At 37.3% G+C, this 26016-nt stretch overlaps 2 protein-coding genes and 2 pseudogenes across 2 annotated transcripts; all 4 read right to left on the bottom strand.

Moving 5' to 3' along the window:
- Positions 1 to 713: 713 nt before the first annotated feature.
- LOC131362779 (aerolysin-like protein) lies at positions 714 to 4085 on the bottom strand (annotated as a pseudogene).
- A 140-nt stretch (positions 4086 to 4225) lies between these two features.
- On the bottom strand, positions 4226 to 7519 carry LOC131362772 (aerolysin-like protein). Its single transcript, XM_058405042.1, has 2 exons — positions 7405 to 7519; positions 4226 to 5413 (listed from the first exon to the last, which is right to left on the bottom strand). Exon 2 carries the CDS (start codon positions 5396 to 5398, stop codon positions 4412 to 4414), a length of 987 nt encoding a protein of 328 aa, XP_058261025.1. The 5' UTR covers positions 5399 to 5413; positions 7405 to 7519; the 3' UTR covers positions 4226 to 4411.
- A 3935-nt stretch (positions 7520 to 11454) lies between these two features.
- LOC131370164 (aerolysin-like protein) lies at positions 11455 to 13323 on the bottom strand. The gene is made up of 2 exons (XM_058417328.1): positions 13224 to 13323; positions 11455 to 12703 (listed from the first exon to the last, which is right to left on the bottom strand). Exon 2 carries the CDS (start codon positions 12686 to 12688, stop codon positions 11726 to 11728), a length of 963 nt encoding a protein of 320 aa, XP_058273311.1. The 5' UTR covers positions 12689 to 12703; positions 13224 to 13323; the 3' UTR covers positions 11455 to 11725.
- A 6703-nt stretch (positions 13324 to 20026) lies between these two features.
- On the bottom strand, positions 20027 to 20732 carry LOC131364565 (aerolysin-like protein; annotated as a pseudogene).
- Positions 20733 to 26016: the final 5284 nt, after the last annotated feature.

Genomic DNA, 26016 nt, shown 5'->3' with positions numbered 1-26016 from the left:
AGCTGCTCAGCGAGATGTTGAAGATGTCAGTGAAGACATCTGCTAGCTGCTTTGCACACTCCCTGAGAACTTTGCCAGGAATGTTGTCTGGTCCAACAGACTTCCGTGGGTTAACTCTGCATAGAGTTCTCCTCACGTCAGCTGTGGTGAGACAGAGCACTGGGTCATTAGGAGGAGGGATGGTCTTCCTCGCTGTTGTGTTGTTCTGTGCCTCAAACCGAGCGTAGAAGTTGTTCAGAGCATCTGGAAGGGAGGCATCACTGTCACAGGAAGGTGAAGTTGTCCTGTAGTTGGTGATTGCCTGTATGCCTTGCCACATGTGCTGGGAGTCTCTGCTGTTCTGGAAGTGGCCGTGGATTCTCTGGGCGTGTGCGCGCTTTGCCTCTCTGATGGCTCAGGACAGTTTGGCCCTTGCCAAACTGTCAAGATACGGTTCTCTGGGATGCTGGGGTTCTAGACGAATCTAGAATAGTACTTAAATAAAAGTTCATAGCAAAAATGAGTCAGAAGATTAGATTTAATTCAGACAGATTTTATTGATAGAAATCATAACAGATTATAATCTTCCGAATATGTAAATATAGAATTATCAAATACAATTGTTACACAAAGCTACAGTCAAACTAAATCTAGAGATGATGAAATGAGATGTTTTATTCATTACTCAAAATGTTTTGTAAAGATTTTTTTTTATTAATCAAAAATGTGGGTTTGCACCATTGGAAGATGAGCAAAACCAACCAAATCACTATTTTAATTGATTTACAGATTTAAAAAAAAAAAAAAAAAAAAAAATCACCTGTCCCACCCCATGCAGGATACACATACACATGCTGGACTCCAGTGTTCCACATACACAGTTCCAGTCAACAAGCCCTTTACTGAGACACTAGGTACAGAGATACATTTTGCACTAAATACGTTCCATACATCTGTAACATTGATTAAACACACTCAAACAGGAGTACATATTTTGTGGTTAACATTTTGTGTTTAAAATAATTATAGAATTTAATTCAAAGCTTGTTAGGACCAATCAAGCTTTTTGTTTGATTAATTCACAATAACTTTTCCATCATCGAAAGCGACACCCTTGTAGGTTCCACTGGTTTTATACTCCAGCACGCTGCCATTACAGCAGGTAATCTTGACGATGCCAGTGAACGGGAGATCGACTGTAGCCTGGCCAAGTGCGATGTGCACATCAACGGTTTTATGTGGAGGAACTTAAACAAGGAATGAGAAGAGCTCCATTTTCTCTTCACTGGTCTCTGAAGCATATGTACCCTCAAATCCAATATTTAACTCATATGTTGATGAGCCCTCCGTAAGCAGTGGAATTCCTGCATTTACTTCCAGGCTGTATGTGAATTCCAGTTTGCCGGTAACAGACCAGGAGGATTTTTGGGTGATTTTTTTGGAGGTCTCAATTTTGTATTCTTGAGTTACAGAAGTGTTGTTCTGGTAGGACATGGATTTGATTTCTTTGACAGCCACTTTGGGTATTGCTTTATGGATGGTGGGATACATAACGTTGGTAAGCTCAGCAGACTTGATGGTGTTGATGAATATGAAGCCTAAGCAATCAATATCCCAACCTGAACGTCCTTTGATTCCCATGCAGATCCCAGAAGCAACATCAACTGAAATTTCTGGTTTCAGCCTCCTACATCTCAAGCTTGCATAGAACTCCCGGGAGTGACTTGTCTTGAATTTGATAGCACCCAGACATGTTCCGTCGTAATTTGGCCAAAGTGAAAGTGAGGTGAAATGCTCTCCATCCTTAAACGTAAACACTTTCAGATCCCCATCAGGCTTACCATACTATTTGGACTGGTCATCAGTAAGCTCCACCTTTATAGCTCTCACTGTATAGTCACCTTCCCAAACATAGATCTTTTTCAACATGCCTCCATTTTCAGTGAAATTAAAATCAAAAGCCTCTCCTCCATTTCCACCAACTTCAACAACAATTTGACATGTTTTTGTTCTTAACCTTAAAAATACAAACAAACATTGATAGATTAACTAGATACAATGGAAAATGAAGAAGCATTTTTAAGAATAATTTTGGTTAAGATAACAAAGCATGGGCTACTGCTGACATTATTTGCTGAATCAGCTCTTAACATTTAATTTTAATTAATTATTATATATATAATGGTGGAAGGATATTTGGCTTTTGGGTGAAATTTATGGAAAATGTAAAAAGTTCACGCTACAGTGATATTATATCATGAAAGTAGGGCATTTAAGTAGAAGCATGCAATGGTGATTTCCTCATCTCAAACAATTTATTGAAACAAAAGCCAACAACAGTGGTGGGTATACCACAACAAAAAATGTCAATGTCTCAATAATCTGTCATGTGCCCTTGACCATCAATTACAGCTTGACAACGACGTCTCATGCTGTTCACGAATCGACTTATTGTCTGCTGAGGCATGGCATTCCACTCTTCTTGAAGGGCGGCCCTCAGGTCATTGAGGTTCTGGGGTGCAGGGTTACGAGCCTCTACACGGCGACAGCTGATCCCATAGGTTTTCTATGGGATTCAGGTCTGGAGAAAGTGCAGGCCACTCCATTTGAGGTACCCCAGCCTCCAGCAGCCGTTCCCTAATGATGCGACCTCGATGAGCTGGAGCATTGTCGTCCATGAAGATGAAATTAGGCCTGTGTTGTTCATGCAGGGGCACCATGACTGGATTAATGATGTTATTCAGGTAGTATTGGCTTGTCACTGTACCATTCACAAGGTAATGGGCAGTTCTGTATTGAGTAGACACACCTGCCCAGACTGTAAAACCACAACAGTGGCTGATGCATAGCACTCTCCTTGATGCCTCCAACATCGTTGGCGGCCATCATTTCTGCTCAACGTGAATCAACTTTCATCAGAGAACAGCACTGAGGCCCACCGGTCCCTCGTCCAGCGTAAATGCTCCCTGGCCCATGCAAGACGATAACGCCTGTGCCTAGTGGTGTGGTCAGGTACCCTTGCAGGTCGTCTAGCACGCAGACCACCCTGATGTAAACGGTTTCGAATGGTCTGACGTGACCATAGTGTATACCAGAGGATGCCATACTTGGTGTTCTAATCCACTCTTTCATTACTTCACCTAGTTCCTGTATGCAACATACATAGAGCATCAGTGTGAACATTTTGGGTTTGCTTGATGTTTGTATAAGTTCTGAGCCATGTTATTCTGGAAAACATGACAATCAGCATTTCAGTAATTCAGTTCCAAAAAATAAATCTTCATTAGTGTGACACAACATGAAAAATTCTGCTGAGTGAAATTTGCTCAAAAGCACAATGAGTAGTGACTGTCTGAAATTTTTTATTAAAGTCAGTGGGAATTTTGGCCAATTTGAACTTCTGTATCTAGAAAACCGAAATTCTGATTACTTATGAACGTCATAACACAACTTTCCCACAAGATTTGAGACCTTATTCAGGGGTCTATGACAAATGGTGTGGGACTAGTTACAAGATGTAACCAATCATTAATGCACCATTAATGCAAGATGAGCTGCATACACAAACCTTACATATAAAAGGAACTTTACAGAGCATCCTACATTCATCTGGACAAGAGGAAGGTTCAAGATTCGTAGTGATTACGTACCTTGGCTGAATATGGGCTAAATCCAACGTGGATTTCCTCTGCTTTATGCCTTTTTGAAGTGCGATAGAAAAGGTGTGGATTTAACTCCTGCATCAGCTCATAATATGTACAGATATAGCATATGAATTACATATTCTTGCATTCCAAAACCCTATTAACACTCAAATAATCCACTTAGATTATTTGTGGTGGTTATCTGGACAAAAGAATTGTGAAAAAGCCATTTTCATTAGAGAAAATATGGGACTTAAGTAAATGTTCATAGCAAAATCGAGTCAGAACCTTAGTTTCAATTGAGACTGATTTTATTGATGGAAATAACAGTTTGTAATCTTCTGAAAATGTAAATATAAAATAATCGAATACAGTTGTTACACAAAGCTACAGTCAAACTAAATATTAAAAACATGAAATGAGATGTTTTATTCATTATTCAAAATGTTTTGTAAAGAATTTTTTGATCAATGAAAAAATGTGGGTTTATACCATTGGAAGACTAGCAAAATTAAATCACTGTTTTAATTGATTTAAGGATTTTAAAAAATCATCAAATAAGATGTTTTGTTCATTAATCAAAATGTTTTGTAAAGAATGTTTTATTAATAAAAAAAAAAAGTGTGTTAGTCTTGCACCACTGGACTATCAGAATAAAACCAACAGAATAAATCAAATCACTATTTTCATTGGTTTTTAGATTTGGGAAAAAAATCAAACAAAAAAAAAATATGATTATGAGAAGCTGATAAGAAAAACAAATCAATTAAACCAAGCTCAAATTAAACTCAAACATTATAAGAATTTAACGCTACACCAAGCTTCTTGTTTGTTTCATTCACAACCACTTTTCCATCAGAGAAAGCGACACCCTTGTAGGTTCCACTGGTTTTATACTCCAGCACGCTGCCATTATAGCAGGTAATCTTGACGATGCCAGTGAACGGGAGATCAATTGTAGCCTCACCAAGTGCGATGTGCACATCAACGGTTTTACGTGGAGGAACTTTAACAGGAAATGAGAAGAGCTCCATTTTCTCTTCACTGGTCTCCGAAGCATATGTACCCTCAACTCCAATTTTAAATTCATATTTTGATGTGCTCTCTGCTAGCAGTGGAATTCCTGCCTTTACTTCCAGGCTGACTGTGAATTCCAGTTTGCTGGTAACAGACCAGGAGGATGTTTGGGTGATTTTTTTGGAGGTCTCAATTTTGTATTCTTGAGTTACAGAAGTGTTGTTCTGGTAGGACATGGATTTGATTTCTCCTACAGCCACTTTGGGTGTCACCTTATGGATGGTGGGATACTCAATATTGGTAAGCTTAGCAGACTTGATGGTGTTGATGAATAAGAAGCCTAAGCAATCAATATCCAAACCCGAACGTCCTTTGATTCCCATGCAGATCCCAGAAGCAACATCAACTGGAACTTCTGGTTTCAACTGCGAACTTTTCAAGCCTGCATAGAACTCCCGGGACTGATTTGTCTTGAATTTGATGGCACCCAGACGTGATCCATTTTGACTTTCATTGTGCCAAAGTGAAAGGGAGGTAAAATGCTCTCCATCTTCAAATGTAAATTCTTTTGAACCCCCAGCAGGATTTCCAAACCACTCGGACCTGCCATCAGTAAGACACACTTTTACGGCTTTTATCTGCCAGTCACCTTCCCAAACCAAGATCTTTTTCAACATGCCTCCATTTTCAGTGCCATTAAAGTTGAAAGCATCTCCTCCGTCCCCACCAACTTCAACAACATCTGCCAGGTATGACATGATCTTGCTCTTAACCTTAAAAAGACAAACATTTCAAGATAAATTGAAAATAATTCTTCTAATAAAGAGGCACATTTAAGAAGAATTTTGGTTAAGATGGCAGAAGCATGAGCTACTGCTGATATTATTTGCTGATTCAGCTGATAAATCTTCATCAAACAATAATTAGATAACATTTTATTATTTTAATTACTTTTATTAGATGACTTTATGCATGCTAATGGCCAGTCATTGATATAAAGGGTAATGCTTCACAAAAAGGATCCTTTAAATCATATGCAACATCCAGTCTGGATACCCCCACCCCATCCCCCAAGTCCCAGTTCCCCCTAGTTCCATCCCCTTAGTTCCAGTTTGCACCATACACAAAGCTCATGGACTAGAGCATCAGTGTGAAATGTCTGAGTTTGCTTGATGATTGTTAATTCTGGAAAAACATGACAATTAGCATTTCAGTAATTCAGTTCCGAAAAACAAATCTTAATGAATCTGACAGCCTGAAGAATTCTGCTGAATTCTTTGGTGGAATTTGCTCAGAAGCATGACGAGATATGACTGCAGGAAATTTTGGATGGAAGTCAGTGGGAATTTTGACCAATTTGAGCTTCTGTATCGGGAAAACTGAAATTCTTCACACAAAAGTCATAACACAACTTTCCCACAAGATTTGATACCTCATTCATGGGTCTATGACAAATGGTGTGGGACTAGTTACAAGACAATATTTGTATAATAATAATAATAATAATAATAATAATCATAAGAAGAAGAAGAAGAAGAAGAAGCAAGTGATATAGTGATAGTGTGCTTTGCTTAGTAAGCACCAATAATTAATAAGTAAGGTGTGGTTGGATGCAGGAAAGGAAATGGAGTAGTGCAATGCAGTGCTGCACTTAGATTAGATTAGATTACACTAATAATTTTCTGTGTTGCTCTGGATAAGAGCATCTGCTAAATGCTAGAAATGTAAATGTAAATGGACAAAGAATTAGAAAAATGCACAGAAAATATGTGGAACCCCCCCTCCCATTTTTTTTGTTATATTGTTGGTTAGTATTAGAGTTCCCCTCCCGTTAGATAGCAATAACCAAGTAAATGGTTGTTCAGTTTCATCTAAACGTCTGAGGTGTAGAAGGTTGAAATGAAACCTTGATTCATTATGCACAGTGTAAAAGTTATACACAGTGTATGAAAGTCATTTTGGGAGATTTTCAAATATTCTTTAAAAAAGTATGATCTTCAGGCGAACCCAAGAAATGACAAGACAGGCATTGACAACTAAGGGCAACTTTTTGATGGTTGCCCAGGTGTTGTGATATAAATTTTTGAAACTGAGTGAAAAGGAGTCTAGTTGTGTGGATGTGACTGAATCATAGAGCAAATTAAGGTCTTTTTAGGTTGTTGATCAGTTCCAGTTACTGGAAGCTGGGTGTGATTGATCAGGTGCACACATACTTTTAACAATATATATATATATATTTGTTTGTATATATATTTTAATACCCTCTATTATTCGTATTACTTTTTGCCTACTTGCACAACATTTAAGTTTCATCAAGTTAAAATGAAACATAATTATAATAATGATTCATAGCAACTTTAGCTTTAACAATTTTGATGTGCACATCCATGATTTTAAACGGAGGAATTCTAAGAGGAAATAAGAATGATTTCTTTTCAGTGTTCTGTGAAGCAGATCTATCCTCAACCCCAATTTTGAATTCATATCTACTTGACAAAAAAAAACAGTCGTTTTTAATATTGTTTAGTTAAAGTGTTCACACCTAATGAGAATTCAATACTGCATTTTCACATCAGTATTCGCACCTCAGAAGGTGCTCAAAATTGAGCATTCAGGTGTGTAGTTATATGTATGATAAGAGTTAAGGGAACCTTAAATAAAGCTTTAACATATACAGTAACCGTAAGATTTTTGTAACTAGGCATAATCTACATACACAGTTAATAACCTAAATAATGTAAACAAGAATAAATGGCACACTTACAAGGAAGAAGTCAAAAGCAGGTAGTAAAAAAAAGCCTTCTTTGAATGATGTCTTGTGAAGGAAAAAAAATTATGGATAAGACTGAAGCTGCACACTCATATATATACTAGTTAAAGTGGGTTGTCTTTGACCTTGGACACACACCTCTTCCATGGAATTGTGGCATAAGGTCCAAGAATATAAAAAAATCTTTAACCAGAATAAATAAGAGATCATACAACATCTGTCTTATCTGTAAACTGGCATCTTTCACAAGACATCATTTAAAGAAAGCTTTTACATTTAAAGCCACTGATTAGTTCCTTCTAAAGTCTGTAAACAGATCATTTCAGTATTCATATACAGTTACATTCTGGCACAGTAACACAACTATAACACAGTAACTCTGCACATTTTACCTGAAACACACATTACTGACTAATGTTTATTCAACCCATGATTAAATATAATCCACATCTATATTAGCAATATGTTTCTAAATGTTGAATGTACTGAATTAAGTGTTAGATATTATTTTACATTTTAGTGATGATACATTATGCTAAAGTTTGTTCATGTTTGCAAAGCATTACTCTATATGAATAAAGAATGACTGGTTTAAATGATAATTAGTTAATATTGCTTTATGAGCTGAATCAGAAAATGTGTATTTATCAGAACAATTATTTTTCTCTTTTAACTTGATGAAACTTAAATGTTGTACAAGTAAGCAAAAAGCAATAAGGTTAATAAAAAATATGTAAAACCTTTATTGTTAAGGGTACATGGGTTTGAACTTGTCTGCCACCCGCGTCTTCATTTCCCTACCTCACCCATTCATAGATCTTACACAAACATTTTTGAAGTAACACCAAGTCCAGGCACTTCCCCTCCAGTGAACCTTTAATTTGTTTAATGTATATGTAAGTGCTGAGGCATGTGATTTTGGGAAATCTGAACTTTCAGCACTGTTTCCAAATGCAACATCAACTTGAACATCTGGTTTCAGCCACCAACATTGCAAGCTTGCATAGAACTCTGCAAAGTGATTTGTCCAAGATGCTACATTTCTTACCTCATTGCTCCACATGCTAATCAGATGGTCAGCAACAGTCTTGCAAAATCAATGGATTGGCTCTCAGTGGTTCACAACATATCTGTTCATGCCGAGTAGGTATTACTTTAGCTTCTATAGATATTTTTTCAGTCAAGTATTTACATAGGCACTTTGGTTTCTAGATATCGGATATTGGTTTAAAATAAAAATTAAAAATTTTATTTGTTATATACATAACAACATGAGACAGGCTTGTATTAGTTCTGGTGGACTATGCACACACAAACACACACACACACACACACCTTTCTTAGAAGTGTGGCATAAGGTCCAAGACCACTAACTTTAACCAGAATAAATATGAAAACATGCAGCTTCTTTCATGAGACAACTTTTATAGAATCGTTTTACATTTTAAGCCACTTCACTGATTAGTTCCTTCTAAATTCTGAAAACAGAGCATCAGTATTCATATATAATTCAACTCTGGCACAGTAACACAGCCGTAGCACAGTAACTTGGCACATTTTAACTGTTCAATGAAATGCACTTGCAATGATTGAATAATATACATATCTATATTAGCAATATGTTTCCAAATGCTGAATGTACTGGATTAAATGTTAGATATTATCTCAAATTTACTGACATTACATTATGCTAAAGTTTGTTCATGTTTGCAAAGCATTACTCTATGTAAATAAAGAATGACTGGTTTAAATAATATTGGTTAATTCTTAAAATTAGCAACAATATATTGGAAAGACAATTTGTATAAAAAAAACAACAAAAAAACAAAAGAACAGCTGCCAAAGAAAATAATAAAAAAAATAAAAATAAAAAAAATGTAATAAAAAGTAATAAATAAAACTTATTAATGCTTAAATGACCTACTTATTGTCACAAAAAGTTAAGGATATTTAGCTTTTTGGTGAAATTTATGGAAAATGTAAAAAGTTCACACTACAGTGATATTATATGATGAAAGTAGGGCATATAAGTAGAAGCATGCAATGCTCACAATGAAGTGGTCATCAATGTGGGATGTGGCCAAAGGATGTCCACTTTCTGTGACTCTTCCAGTCTCTCTGTATCTCTGTCGCAACCTGCTGATGACACTCTGTGACCCTCTAAGCTCAGTGGCCACTTCCCTTAAGAACATCCTGTTTGAAGCCTCGCAATGGCGAGGTTCTGTTGATCAGTTGTTAGGTGTGGTCTTGGTCTCATGATGTCAAAATGTGAACAGCATGATGAAGAGGACTGTTTAAATACCAATTCTAATTGAACCAGAAAATTTATTGGTGGATTCATGGATCAAACACCAGTTGTGAATTTTACCGTTAAGCACCTTGTTAGAGAACAGCAAGTTCTGCAAAAAGTACTGAAACACTGAACAGTTGGACATGTGCATTCAAAAGTGTAGAGAAGGTCAAATTAAGTTCACCTGGAAAGGTTATAGTGCATTTTAGGTGCATCCTGAAATTTCACCCGAAAGCCGAATATCCTTAACTTATTGTGAGTAGTGTAGTTTTAAGGAAGTGAATGAAAATGAGTCTAGTTCTGTGGATGTGACTGAATCATAGAGCAAATAAAGGTCTTTTTGGGTTGTGGATCATTTCCAGTTACTGGAAGCTGAGTGTGATTGATCATGTGCACACATACTTTTAACAATATAGTTATAGTTTGTATATATATTTTATTACCCTCTATTATTCGTATTACTTTTTGGTTACCTGCAAAACATTTAAGTTTTATCAAGTTAAAATGAAACATAACTATAATAATAATAAAGAGCATGTCCAGCCATGTCAACATTGCGTTCCTCCAGAGGATTTCCCATGTTAGCTTTGTTAAGACACGGTGCTCTGGGATGCTGGCGTTCTAAAAGAATCTAGAATAGTACTTAAGTAAAAGTAAAAATGAGTCAGAACATTAGATTTAATTGAGATGGATTTTATTGAGGGAAATCATAAATGAACATGTAAATATAAAAGAATCGAATACAATTGTTACACAAAGCTAGAGTCAAACTAAATATAAAGAACATGAAATGAGATGTAGGTTTGCACCACTGGACATTCACAACCACTTTTCCATCAGAGTAAGTGAAACCCTTGTAGGTTCCACTGGTTTTCTGCCTCTCGTGTCCTCATTTCCCTCCCTCACCCACTCAGGGATCTTACACAAACATTTAGGAATTGCCAAGTTAAAATGGAAAAATAATTCTTCTGTTAAAGAGGCATGTTTATGGAACCTAGCTACCACCAATATAATTAACATATTCAGCTCATAAAGCATTATCAGTCAGTTGTATTACTAGATTACTGATTTATTTATTTTTCAAATTTTTATTAGATGACTTTATACTTCCAAATAACTAGTGCATACCAATTGATTAAAACCAGTTATTCATTATTTATACATGACAATGCTTTAGAAGTTTCTCTTAACTGAGATGAATAAAGCCTGTGCAACTCCATTTCTATAATAAAAAATACAAGTGGATTTTACTGACATAAAACATAATCAGTTGTTTTTAATATTGTTTAGTTAAAGTGTTCATACCTAATGAGGATTTAAAAACACCTCAGAAGTAACTAATCTTGTACACATTATGGCCAAAGTGGACAAAGTTCTGAGAAATTATAATTAAATGAAAGCAAAAGATAATAATTATAGTATAGAAGTTTAGAAAAAATGTACTTGTAAGTGAAAATTGTGTTCATTTGTTTAAACGTGCTCAAGTAGTGTATGAGTATTCATCTACTCCAGAATATAGAAACATTTTACTGGGAAGACTGGGACTCCATGCAGAGCTTTCAAAGGTTTGAAGGCAACTTAAAAGATTTTTTAAACTCTAACTAGAAATCCTGGTTAGTGGTGGTGCTCAAGAATCATCTAGAATAGTACATAAGTGTGCAAAAATGAGTCAGAACATTAGTTTCACTTGAGATATATTTTATTGATAGAAATCATAATAGATTATAATCTTCTGAATATGTAAAAAGAAAATTGAATACAATTATTACATGAAGCTACAGTCAAACTAGATCTAAAAATAATCAAGTGATATGTTTTCTTAATTACTCAGAATGTTTTGTAAATAATTTTTTATTAATAGAAAATCTTGGTTAGTCTTGCATCACTGGACTATCAGAATAAACTGTAGGAATCATTGCTGTATGTATCTGTATGTATCATTATGACAAGCTAATAATTAAAAATAAAATCAATTAAACCAAGTTAACAGCAAATACAAACATTTTTCATTTTGAGAAATTAACTCTAAGCTACACCAAGAGTTTTGGTTGATTCATTCACAACCACTTTTCCATCAGAGAAAGAGACACCCTTGTAGGTTCCACTGGTTCCAAACTCCAGCACTCTGTCATTACAGCAGGTGATCTTGATGATGCCAGTGAATGGGAGATTGACGTTAGCTTCACCAATTACAGTGCGCGCATCCATGGTTTTACCTGGAGGAACTTTAAAAGAAAATGGGAAGAACTCCATTTTTTCTTCAGTGGTCACCGAAGCATATGTACCTATATCACCAACTTTTAATTCATATCCTGATGAGCTCTCCACAAGCAGTGGAATTCCTGCCTTCACTTTCAGGCAGAATGTGATTTCCAGTTGGTCGGTCACAGACCAGGAGGATGTTGGGGTGATTTTTTCGGAGGCCTCAATTTGGTATTGTTGAGTTGTATTAGTGTTGTTCTGGTAGGACATGGATTTGATGTCAATTTCTTTTACCTTGGGGATCACTTCATGAATGTTGGGATACTCAACATTGGTAAGCTCAGCAGATTTGATGGTATTAATGAATATGAAGCCGAAGCGATCAATATCCCAACCTGAGCGTCCTTTGATTCCTATGCAGATCCCAGAAGCAACATCAACTGGAACTTCTGGATACAGCCTGCCATTTGTCACGCTTACATGGAACTCCCGGGTGAGGTTTGTCTTGAATTTGATGGCACCCAGACGATTTCCATCTTGATTTGGCCAAAGTGAAAGGGAGGTGAGATGCTCTCCATCTTCAAATGTAAACTCTTTCAGATCACCATCAGGCCTACCATACTGTTTGGACTGGTCATCAGCAAGCCACACTGTCACAGCTTTCACCGTAGTTTCATTGACCCAAACACTGATCCTTTTCAACAGGGATCCATTTTCAGTGCCATCAAAATGGAAAGCCTCTCCTCCTTTCCCGCCGACTTCAACAACATTTGCCAGGTATGACATGATCTTGCTCTTAACCTTAAAAAGATAAACATTACGGTTTAAATGTAAAAAAAAATTCTCTTAATAAAGAGGCATGTTTAAGAAGAATTGTGGTTAAAAAATAAAATGCCAGAAGCATGAACTACTGCTGATATTATTTGCTGATTCAGCTCATGAAGCATGATCAACCAATTGTATCATTAGATGACTCTCTGTGTGCTAATGTTCAAAGTAACATTGAACTGTTTACCCTCAAGACTAGTCTCTCCATTATGTTTCCTCTTCTCATGTCAGCTCTTGGTGTATCACTGTGTCTGAGACCCCTTCACTAACATTAAACATAGTAAATTCCGGCATAATACAGAACTTTGAGACCCTAAGATTTCACTGACATCATCATGTTCAGAGTTGAATTATGCAATTATTAAAGATTAACATACAGACATCAACAACATAAACAGCAACTATAATGCTGTAATACTATAATCTACATACGCAGTAATCTACAAACACAGTAAACCGACATAATGTAATCAAGAATAAACAGCACACTTACAAGGATCTGACAAAGCAGGTAGCAAAAAATGCCTTCTTCAAAAGATGTCTTGTGAAGGATGCAAGTTTATGGATAAGACTGAAGCTGCACGCTCTCATATTTATACCAAATAAAGTGGGTGGTCTTAGACCTTACACCATACTTCCAAGTAACAGTTTTGTTTGTTTGTCTGTGCCATTAGCTGGAATTCAGATTAGACAAGCCTTTCACTCCTTCAGAGGTTGATTGCCTTGAACTGTCAGATCACTTTAAAAGGCACAATGAATTGATTTATTTGTTTGCTTTCCTTTGTGTCACAGAAAACTTTGATAACCTGGACATGGTTTCTGTAACTGTTACTCCAGCCATGTTCACATCCATGCTTTAAAGTACCCTGGTTGAGCAGTTTGATTCTGGTACCATCAGATCCATCCAAGTTCAATTTTATTTAGCTGAAAGAAGACCTTTCTCCAGATGCCCACTCTGGATCCGCAAAGCCAACAGCATTATGGATGACCCCACACACCCTTCCCACACACACTTCACCCTCCTGCCACCTGGAAAAAGGTACCGAAACATTCAGGCCCTCGCAACCAGGCTATATAACAGTTTTTACCCTCAAGCCATCAGACTCTCAACACTCAGGGACTGGAATGCCCTACACACACACACACACATACACACCAATACTCAACTATTGTCTTTGCCCTCAGTCTGCTTTCTTTATATTTGACTTTTTTTGCATTTTTACAAATTTGCACACATGCCCTTTATGACAGTGGGATAATATTTTGTTTACTTCTTAGCCCTTAGTTTTGTGTTGTCTCAAGTAGCTCGGTGTCCTTATGTAGCATCAGAATCCAGGATTAACGAGGTATCATTTCACTGTGAATTGCGTCACCCATATATGGTCAAAATGACCTTCAAAGCCAATTGGCTCGACTTGACCTCATACCACCCTTCCATGGAACAGGTTAGTTAGTTAGTTAGTTAGTTAGTTAGTTAGTTAGTTGGAATACAGATAACACACACCCTTATCATTTAGTTACTTTTTAGTACTTTTTGTCACAGAAACTTTTTCTTTGCCAAGAGAATAAAAATAGCTGCTCTTTTTCTATAAATTTCATTCTTCCTCTGTACCGATGATCATTGATCCTGTGTTGAATGTTCTTTTTGTATCTGGTCATTCTCACTGATGTCTGAAGCAATACTGGCTGCTTTATTCTCTCCTGTTTTCTTAATTTTGATCACATTTCTCATGACCTTTCTGATTTTGGGAGGGATTTGCCTAATATTGTGTGTTTTAAGAAAGTTTTATGAATCTGACTGAATGATAGAGCATATAAAGGTCTTTTGTGCAAGAAAGATATTCATTAATCATTTACAGAAATAACACACACCCTGCACTCCTCTTATTGCATAACTTACAGAGAGTGAACAATTTTATATAGCTTTTCCTTGTAATTATACAGAAAATGGTTATTAATATGTATATTGCAGATTCTGGTCCATTTATTTTAAACAAGGATACCAAGTTTTCATGATATGAAATTGAAGAAGGCTCTTGGTGTGGCTAAAGTTAGTTTTAAGGAACTAAATGAAAATTGAATTTTAGATCACACCAGAGTTCATGGAGTTCTGATATAGTTATAAGGAACTGAGTGAAAAGGAATCTAGCTGTTCGGATATGAGTGAATCATACATTCGTTCATTCATTGTCTATACCCGCTTATTCCTAGGACTCCTAGGGTCACGGGGGTCTGCTGGTGCCTATCCCAGCACACATAGGGCGAAAGGCAGGGGTACACCCTGGACAGGTCGCCAGTCCATCGCAGGGCCACACATAGACAAACAACCACACTGAGTGAATCATACAGCATACAAAGTTTTTTTTTGGTTGTGGATCCAGTTACTCAAAAATGGGTGTGATTCACTCATGGTGCTCACGTATTCTTAACAATGTAGGCAGGTTCTATATATTTTATAATCTTTTATTATTTGTATTATGTTTTGCTTATTGAATAACACCTAGGGTTTATCAAGTTAAACTGAAAAAAAAAGATTCTGACAAAGATGCATGTATAAGAATTTTTATTACGATAAGATAATAATAATAAAATATCTCATGCTTAATAAAAAGCACAAGCTACTGAACTCCAGGAAAGATAGAGAGAGAGAGAGAGAGAGAGAGAGAGAGAGAGAGAGAGAGAGAGTGTGTGTGTGTGTGTGTGCAGTATAACAGGAACAATGAAGAGACTGTTAAGGTGCAAAAACTGCCAAGATATACATTAGTCATATACATATACATATACATAGATATACATTAACAGGAATGAAGTGCAAGCTGCACTGACCTTATAGAATAACTTGAAGATTGGAGATTGAATAATTTTATATAACTTTTCCTTTTCATTATGATGGAAATTGTCATTATCATAAATAACAAAGATTAAGGACCAGTTATTTTAAACAATGGTGCCTAGTTGATATGAAACAGAAAAAAGTGAGGCCGATTACCTCTTATAGCTGCTATAATGTAGATCAAGATTCTTTTGTCACTATACAGAGTACAATGAAATTAGAGCAGTCCTTACAGTGCAATTCAAATATATTGTGGAGCAAACTATACATCCATTTTAACAAGTAAAATAATGAAATAAAAACAACTGCAGTCAAAACAATAGTAATAAATAAGCCAATTAGTGTAATGGTGTATAAGGTATAAGTAATTATGTAAATACTATTTATGTAGATATAAATAAGTTATTGCACAATAGTTGAACATAGGGGTTGCATATTGTGAGAGAGTATTAAAATGTCATGGTGTAACATCCAGGAGACCCCGCCCGAAGCAGGGCTCGAACCTGGATCTCTGCGGTAGTCGCAAGCTTCCGAACGCATACGGAGGATAAGCAGGATAAAACAACGTGCTGCTTTAATAACATGGATCAAACAAACTAACAAAAGACATGGGGCAAATAAACATGATTAACAAACCATAACGTGACCATGGAAACCTACGAGATGACAGCACCTGAACAAACAAACAAATAAACATACAACCACCAAATGAACGAACGCACGCATGCACACACGTACGAACAAACGAACGCACAAATGAACAGGCAGACAAACAAACAGTGATTGACAAAGACAGATACAAAAGGGCTCTGATATATAGGCCAGAGCATTAGAGCTGAGATGTCCAAGTTGAGAAGGGGTCTTTAGGATGTTTGCTGCCCTTTTAAGGCAGTGTGATGTATAAAGAGCCTTAAGTCAGAAAGCAGCCGATGATTTTACGTGCTGAGTTGATCACCCTCTGGAGGGCTTTCTTGTCTACCTCTGAGCTGCTAGTGTACCAGGTAGAGTTGTAGTACATTACTGAAAGCAGAGCTGGATTTACAAAGCCTGTTTCAACTGTACTCACTGCAGTGTTTTTGAAGCTGCAGCCACTGATTTGGACGAGCTCACAGAGACTGTAATTTTATGTATCAGTTTCTGTGAGGATATGTGCATTCCTACCAGGACATTCCTGTCATTCAGTCATGATAAACCATGGTTTATGGAAACTGCCAACTGCTTCATCACACCAATGAGTGCATTATTTTTCTGCATTATTTGTATGATTTGTTTGATAGTGATGCACACGTGGCTCTCGAGGGAGCCGGCTGTGTGCGCTGCAAAACATTTCATCTCTGTAACTCTGTAACCCAGCTAAGCGCTTGTACCTCGTGACTTGGGTCCCTTGTCTGCTGAGGCAGCGTGTGAACTTAGATCATGGGTCTCGCAGGTAGAGTTAGTGGAAGCAGAACAAGAGATGAGTGATCCCCTTTCTCTTGCCCTCGGATTTCCCCGCTTCAGCACCAGGAGCTTGCTTTGCGATTTCTCCTGACCCAAATAAGGAATTATTGTCTTCATTGGACTCTGAGGAGCTTGATGTGGATGATAATAAGTGGTATGCCACTGAATTGCTTCTTGAGAGAAAGCAGTGGCATTCATGCTGTTGAGTTTCGCACGTTGTCACTAAGCTCATTTCGTGTTCACTTGCTTGTATTTCCAGCCAAGCATTTCCGCAGTGTGGCTGGAGTCCTGCGTCTGTTGAGGCAGTGCGCCTGATTCTGTCATGGTTTCACATGAATCACTTTTATTTTTCAGATGGGAACTTACGTTGCGATTTTTGCCAACCTACATGAGGATATAATTCTATCTGCATCGGACTCTGTGGAGTTTGATGAGGTCATCAAGAAGCAAACAGCATTTGAATTGCCACGGCATTCTGTGGTGTTTGAAAAGCTCCTAGATGTGATCACACATGCTGTTGCTAAACTTAGCTTAGATTGGCATGATGAAAGGTTAGTGTTGTCCGCTATGAGCTTGACAAACTCTGACTAACTTCACTCTGCCTTCCACCTCCATGTAGGCATCTCCCATTTTTCCTATACCTCCACACTGAGGTGTCAAGGCTATGGACTAATCCTTACTTTACCTGACTGTTCTCTTCAGCTCATGCTGACTATTCAGCCCTTGTGAACTTTGATGAGCATGGGTATGCAGTAATGCCTTAGGTTGAAGAGACACTTGCAGGCAATCTCACCCCTTTGGAAGTGGAAGTATTGGAAGTGGTTCGAACAGGCCAGAGGGCAGTTGGTGTGACATCCAGACCTGGGAACATATGGCACAGGCTTTGACTCAGTTCTGTACATCTATGGGCAGGAATAGCAAGCAGAAGGTCTTCTGTATGAGTGCTGCAGAGAAGTGGATTCCAGAGTGTCCAGAGCTGGTGGAGGAGAACTCTGGGTCTGAAATCTGTGGGCACATATTGTCGGTAGGGGGACATTCAGAGGCCACAGTCTTGGTTTCTTCTTTCATCAGTGTCCAGATTGACAGTAGCTCTCCTTTTCCCACATTATAATTACTCTCAGCCAGAGTCAGTCTGCAGGAAAAGTTTACACATGGGTACAGCTTGCCCAGTTCATCAGGGTATTTCAGGATGAGGGCCATGGTAAAAGTCCTTTTCAGATAGTTGAAGGCTGCTTAAGCTTTGTCAGTCAATAGGAGTCTCTTTAATGTTCCTCCTAGTAATGCAGTCAGTGTGGCAGCAATAAAACTGTAGCCCCTTATGAAAAGTTATTGAACCCCAAGATGTACCGTAGGTCCTTGACAGTGGTGGGAGTGGGCCTTTGTGTGACTGTTTGCACCTTGCTGATTTCCATCTCCACCCCTTGTCTGCTAATTATGTAGCCATGGAAGGTGATAGTTTCTCTATGGAATTCACATATTTTTGATCTCCAGTTGGTGCTGTAGGAGGCAGGACAGTATCTTGCATAGTTATACATGCTCTTCTAGGGATGTGGAGTAAATCAGGATATTGTCTATGCAGATTGAAATATGACAGGCACATTTGTCAGGCCATACAGCATCACCAAATATCTGTAGTGACCCCTGGTGGTGTGGAAGGCCTTCCCCCATTCATCCCCCTACCTGTTGCAGATAAGGTTAAAGCACACTGCAGGTCTGTTTTCTTTTTTAGTTTTTTTTTTTTTTTTGAAGTAACGCACTTCTCTGAGTTGTTCCATGGTAGCGGGCATAATAATAATAATAATAATAATAATAATAATAATAATAATAATAATACATAATAATACATTTAAATGTGTTTGAATACAGCATATATAAATGTTTTCTCCAGCATGTATAAACATTTAAGTAGGAAGACTGGGACTCAAAGCAGACCCTTCAAAGGTTTGATGGCAACTTAAAAGATTTTTAAAACTCTAACAGGAAAACCTGCTTAGTGGTAGTGCTCAAGAAGCATCTAGAATTGTATATACACTACCAGTCAAAAATTTGGACACACCTTTTAATTCAATGTTTTTTGTTTAGGGATTTATTTTCTACATTCTAGAACAATCCTGGAGATTTCAAAACTATGAAATAACACACATGGACTTAAGTAATCCATATGTAATGACAACAAAAAACAGTCAGTTGTTATTTTAAGACATGAAGGTCAGGTGTTCTGGAATAGTTCTTGCAGGAACAGTATTGTCAAGTGCATTTGCAAAACCCATCAAGCAAAACCCATGATGAAACTGGCTCACATGAAGACCATCCCAGTAAAGCAAGACCAAAACTGACCTCTGCTGCAGAGGAGAAGTTCATTTAGAGTTACCAGCCTCAGAAATCACCAATTAACAGCACCTCAGATTAGAGCCGTTATGAAGGCTTTACAGAGCATCAGTAGCAGACATATCTCAATATCAGCTGTTCAAACGAGATTATAGTGTATTTCAGCCGCCTTCAGCATTGTTTTACAATGTAGAAAGAAATAAACATCAGGAAAGACCATGGGATTAGAAGGTGTGTCCAAACTTTTGACTGGTAGTGTACATATGCAAAAGTGAGTGAGAATATTACTTTCATTTGAAATGGGATTTTACTGATGGAAATCAGAACAGATTATAATCTTCTCAATCTACTGAAAAAAAAGAATCAAATACAATTGTTTCAGTAATGTAAAATCAAGCTAGTGGTACATTTTGTTCATAATTCAGAATGTTTTGTAAAGAATGTTTTATGAATCATAACTGTGGGTCTGCACCACTGGAAGACTCACAGAATAAATCAAATCACTGTTTTCATTGGTTTACAGATTTGGAGAAAAAAAATCAACCCAAAAAATCATGATTATGAAAAGCTAATAATAAAAACAAATCAATTAAACCAAGTTAACATCAAACACAAACATTAGCTATTTAAATAATCTTATATATGAGATTAATTATATTGCTCTTTTTAAAGCATGTTAAGAATTTAACTGAAAGCTACACCAAGCTTCCATCACCAAGTTTTCCATTAGAGTAAGTGACATCCTTGTAGGTTCCACTGGTTTTAAACTCCAGTATGCCACCATTACAGCAGGTGATCCTGATGAGTCCAGTAAATGTGAGATCAACTTTAGCTTTACCAATTATAATGTGTGCATCCACGGTTTTACCTGGAGGAACTTTAAAAGAAAACAAGAAAAACTTTTTTCTTTGGTTGTCACCGAAGCATATGTACCTATCACCATTTTTTATTCATATCCGGATGTGCCCTCCACAAGCAGTGGAATTCTTGCCTTCACTTTCAGGCAGAACTTGATTTCCAGTTTGCCAGTCACAGATCAGGAGGATGATCGGGTGATTTTTTGGAGGCCTCAATTTGGCATTGTTGAATTTTAGTAGTGTCGTTCTGGTAGGACATGGATTTGATGTCTATTTCTTTCACCTTGTGCATCACTTCATGAATGGTGGTATACTCAACATTGGTAAGCTCAGCAGACTTGACAATGTTCACAAGTATAAAGCCTAATATCCCACCCAGAATGTCCTTTGATTTCCATGCATATCCCAGAAGCAACATCAACTGGAATTTTTCGGTGCAGCCTACCAATTTTCTTGCATAGAACTCCCGGGAGTGACTTGTCTTGAATTTCATGGCACCCAGACAATCTTGATTTGGCCAAATTGAAAGGGAGGTGAATTCCATCTTCAAATGTAAACTTGTTCAGACGTTTTTTCAGTACTAAGTCTGCTGCAACCAAAAACAAATCTATCAACTTGGAGGAGTACATGACATCAGTGATCAGCTACATCAACAAGTGCATCGGTAATCTGACCGTCTCGAAGACACACACCCCACAAGCACAAGCGGAGACTCCTGGCGCATGTGGCAGGGCATACAGGTGATCACAAACTACAAGACCTCATCACTTGCCTGTGATAGTGACGCCTCCCTTCCAGATGCGCTGAATGACTTCTATGCTCTGTTCAAGGTACAGAACAGCGTAGCAGTGAGGAAGACCATCCCTCTCCTAATGATCAGGTGCTCTGTTTATCCACGGCTGAGGTGAAGAGAACTCTATGCAGGCGGAAGTCTGCTGGACCAGACAACATTCCTGGCAGAGTGCTCAGGGAATTTGTAAAGCAGCTAGTGGATGTCTTCACTGACGTCTTCAACACTTCCCTGAGCAGCGCCATTGCTCCTACGTGCCTCAAGCCATCGTCCCCGTACCAAATAAGTCTACGGTTTCCTGTCTCCTCCATCTGGCCCTCACCCACCTGGACAATAAGGACTCATACATACGAATGCTGTTTATAGATTTCAGTTCAGCATTCAATACAATCATCCCTCAGCACCTGATTGAGAATCTGAGCCTGCTGGGCCTGAACACTGCAACTGGATCCTGGACTTCCTGATCGGAAAACCTCAGTCAGTCTGGATTGGGAATAGCATCTCCAACACCATCAGATTGGGTACTAGGGGCCACTCAGGGCTGTGTGCTCTCACCCACTGCTGTTCACTCTGCTGACTCACGATGTGCAACAATGCCCAGCTCGAACCACATTATTATATTTGCCAATGACATGACCATGGTGGGTCTCAGCTTTAACTTCACCTGGTCACTTAACACCAAGAAAGCCCAGCAGCGTCTCTACTTCCTGTGGAGGCTGAGGAAAGCCCATCTCCCTCCCCCCATCCTGAACATATTCTACAGAGGGACCATCAAGAGTATCCTGAGTAGCTGCCTGGTTCGGGAATTGCACCATCTCGGATCGTGATAGTGAGGACAGCTGAGAAGATCATTGGAGTCTCTCGTACCTCTATCATGGACATTTACACCACACGCTGCATCCGCCAAGCCATCAGCATTGTGGATGACCCCTCACACACACTCTTCACCCTCCTGCCATCTGGAAAGAGGTACCAAAGCATTCAGGCCCTCACAACCAGACACACTCACCTGTGTGCACTGACTCACACTACTTATGTTGACCAGTTTAAATTTTATTTGCACTTTTTCAACTGCTACTACTGTATTTTTGCACAATTCATACTGTCATGCTGCTATATATATATATGTTTATGAACATATGTGTTATTAGATACCTGGTTTTACAGTTTCTCGAGTTTGCACATTTTATTTCATTTTGTTGCACATGTTTCTTCGGTGCTATGTGTCCTGTCTTGTGTTGTTTTTTTGCTTTCTGTTTCTTCACTGTCTTGTCTTTGTCCTTTTTGCACCTGGTTGCACACGTTGCACTTTATGTAGCTAGGACAAACTTCTGCCTCTAGCTCTGTGTTATTGTTTCTGTTTTGTAGTTATATGTTTTATGTAGTCTGTGTAGCACCAGGGTCCTGGAGAAACTTTGTTTCATTTCACTATGTACTGCGTCAGCTATATGTGCTTGAAATGACAGTAAAGCTTCTTGACTTGAAACAGGTATAAAAAGCAAGAAATTGTGTCTTTTCAGAACTAGCAGCAAGAAATTTGGGGGGTGGGGTGGGTAAACAAACTATTTAAAGTTAAATTTTTGTAGTGTGGGCTACATAAATTAAAGCCATGAACACAAAACAAAACGTTGTGTTAGGCTGTTACAGATAATAACAGGCAAAATGTTTTCTTACCTGATATCACTGATATCTTTGCAGGATATAAATTCACTAACTTTACACTGGTGACTAAACAGATCCTGTCTGACTCTTCCATAATTCAGTTTTTTGTTCACCGTTGACATCCCATGACTCAAATTTGTTAAAAATGAAATCACAGATTACCGGGGGAATGACCGAGCAGCATGCACCCACTTAACAGATCTATTTCCAAAACTGATAGGAAAAGCGGGAACAGTTGTCATTGCCCAGTTTTCTGGATGACAGACAATAGGAATTGTTTCATCATGCTAACAAAGCAATAACTACAGGAAAAGATATAAAGAATAAAGAAAATATATCTGCTTGCTTAGTTTAATTTGTATTTATATTTAATCAATTGGTCAAATGTTTTTTATTCCAGTGTATGCATAAAATATGAATAACGTATAATTAAGTTTATTAATACCTATGGGTTTTCACATGCACATATATGAAAAGCTAATGGCTGGATTGACATCATGATGTCATTACAGTGACATTCATGTGGCCCTTAGAATGACCTTCTTGCATTTGAACAAATCCTTGAACTTGATCCTCTAGAACCACAGTTATGCCAAAAAGCTAACTGTACACGCATGACAGTGACATTTTACCCTTTATTGTGTTGCAGTATTACACAACCTGTTAGTTTAAGATTACGCCTCTGTCCACCTCTGACACATTCTGTTCACATGCAATTATGTCTTTTTTAAATAATCAATTTCCTTAGACTGTCACAGAAACAGTTAAGAAAGCACAATTTATTAGTTTAATTGAAACAGTGGAAGTCTTGTAGATATTTTATTTTGTATTTCTTAAATTTGTTTTTAGTTAGGAATATTTCACAGCAATCATTACAATATATACATATTGTATTTCTACAGGTTATTAAACTACAGTATTTAGATTTAATGTTTAAATGTTTTCTGTAAAGTTTGATGTTTAATGTTTAAATGTTATATGTAAAAGTTTTATTCATTACTTTTTATTACATTTTATGCATTTTTTATTTTATTTTATTTTATTTCTAATTTTCTTTGGCAGCTGTTTTACTTTTTTATTCTTTTTTTTTAATACAAATTGTCTTTCCAATATATTGTTGCTAATTTTAAGAATTAACCAATATTATTTAAACCAGTCATTCTTTATTTACATAGAGTAATGCTTTGCAAACATGAACAAACTTTAGCATAATGTAATGTCAGTAAATCTGAGATAATATCTAACATTTAATCCAGTACATTCAGCATTTGGAAACATATTGCTAATATAGATATGTATATTATTCAATCATTGCAAGTGCATTTCACTGAACAGTTAAAATGTGCCGAGTTACTGTGCTACGGCTGTGTTACTGTGCCAGAGTTGAATTATATATGAATACTCATGCTCTGTTTTCAGAATTTAGAAGGAACTAATCAGTGAAGTGGCTTAAAATGTAAAACGATTCTATAAAAGTTGTCTCATGAAAGATGCCAGTTTACAGATAAGACAGAAGCTGCAGCTGAAGCTGCAGCTTCAGCTGCAGCAGAAGCTGTGTGTGTGTGTGTGTGTATTTGTGTGTGCATAGTCCACCAGAACTAATACAAACCTGTCTCATGTTGTTATGTATATAACAAATAAAATTTTTAATTTTTATTTTAAACCAATATCGGATATCTAGAAACCAAAGTGCCTATGTAAATACTTGACTGAAAAAAAATATCTATAGAAACTAAAGTAATAACTACTCAGCATGAGTTAATTATATTGGTGGTAGCTAGGTTCCATAAACATGCCTCTTTAACAGAAGAATTATTTTTCCATTTTAACCTAGCATTCCTAAATGTTTGTGTAAGATCCCTGAGTGGGTGAGGGAGGGAAATGCCAAAAAGTAATACGAATAATAGAGGGTAATAAAATATATATACAAACTGTAAGTATATTCTTAAGAGTATGTGTGCACATGATCAATCACACCCAGCTTCCAGTAACTGGAAATGATCCACAACCCAAAAAGACCTTTATTTGCTCTTTGATTCAGTCATTTCTACACAACTAGACTGGCCAAAGGACGTCCAATTCTGTGCCTTTCTGTGACTCTTCCAGTCTCTCTGTATCTCTGTCGCAACCTGCTGATGACACTCTGTGACCCTCTAAGCTCAGTGGCCACTTCCCTTAAGAACATCCTGTTTGAAGCCTCGCAATGGCGAGGTTCTGTTGATCAGTTGTTAGGTGTGGTCTTGGTCTCATGATGTCAAAATGTGAACAGCATGATGGAGAGGACTGTTTAAATACCAATTCTAATTGAACCAGAAAATTTATTGGTGGATTCATGGATCAAACACCAGTTGTGAATTTTACCGTTAAGCACCTTGTTAGGGAACAGCAAGTTCTGCAAAAAGTACTGAAACACTGAACAGTTGGACATGTGCATTCAAAAGTGTAGAGAAGGTCAAATTAAGTTCACCTGGAAAGGTTATAGTGCATTTTAGGTGCATCCTGAAATTTCACCCGAAAGCCGAATATCCTTAACTTATTGTGAGTAGTGTAGTTTTAAGGAAGTGAATGAAAATGAGTCTAGTTCTGTGGATGTGACTGAATCATAGAGCAAATAAAGGTCTTTTTGGGTTGTGGATCATTTCCAGTTACTGGAAGCTGAGTGTGATTGATCATGTGCACACATACTTTTAACAATATAGTTATAGTTTGTATATATATTTTATTACCCTCTATTATTCGTATTACTTTTTGGTTACCTGCAAAACATTTAAGTTTTATCAAGTTAAAATGAAACATAACTATAATAATAATAAAGAGCATGTCCAGCCATGTCAACATTGCGTTCCTCCAGAGGATTTCCCATGTTAGCTTTGTTAAGACACGGTGCTCTGGGATGCTGGCGTTCTAAAAGAATCTAGAATAGTACTTAAGTAAAAGTAAAAATGAGTCAGAACATTAGATTTAATTGAGATGGATTTTATTGAGGGAAATCATAAATGAACATGTAAATATAAAAGAATCGAATACAATTGTTACACAAAGCTAGAGTCAAACTAAATATAAAGAACATGAAATGAGATGTAGGTTTGCACCACTGGACATTCACAACCACTTTTCCATCAGAGTAAGTGAAACCCTTGTAGGTTCCACTGGTTTTCTGCCTCTCGTGTCCTCATTTCCCTCCCTCACCCACTCAGGGATCTTACACAAACATTTAGGAATTGCCAAGTTAAAATGGAAAAATAATTCTTCTGTTAAAGAGGCATGTTTATGGAACCTAGCTACCACCAATATAATTAACATATTCAGCTCATAAAGCATTATCAGTCAGTTGTATTACTAGATTACTGATTTATTTATTTTTCAAATTTTTATT

This window comes from Hemibagrus wyckioides, linkage group LG02 (genome assembly GCF_019097595.1).
Source record: "Hemibagrus wyckioides isolate EC202008001 linkage group LG02, SWU_Hwy_1.0, whole genome shotgun sequence".
NCBI classification, from domain to species: Eukaryota; Metazoa; Chordata; class Actinopteri; order Siluriformes; family Bagridae; genus Hemibagrus; species Hemibagrus wyckioides.
This window is presented reverse-complemented; position numbering and strand designations above follow the sequence as displayed.

Excerpts from the sequence above, each read along its gene's own strand:
- LOC131362772 (XM_058405042.1), bottom strand. The coding sequence starts at position 5,398 with ATGTCATACCTGGCAGATGTTGTTGAAGTTGGTGGGGACGGAGGAGAT.
- LOC131370164 (XM_058417328.1), bottom strand. The coding sequence starts at position 12,688 with ATGTCATACCTGGCAAATGTTGTTGAAGTCGGCGGGAAAGGAGGAGAG.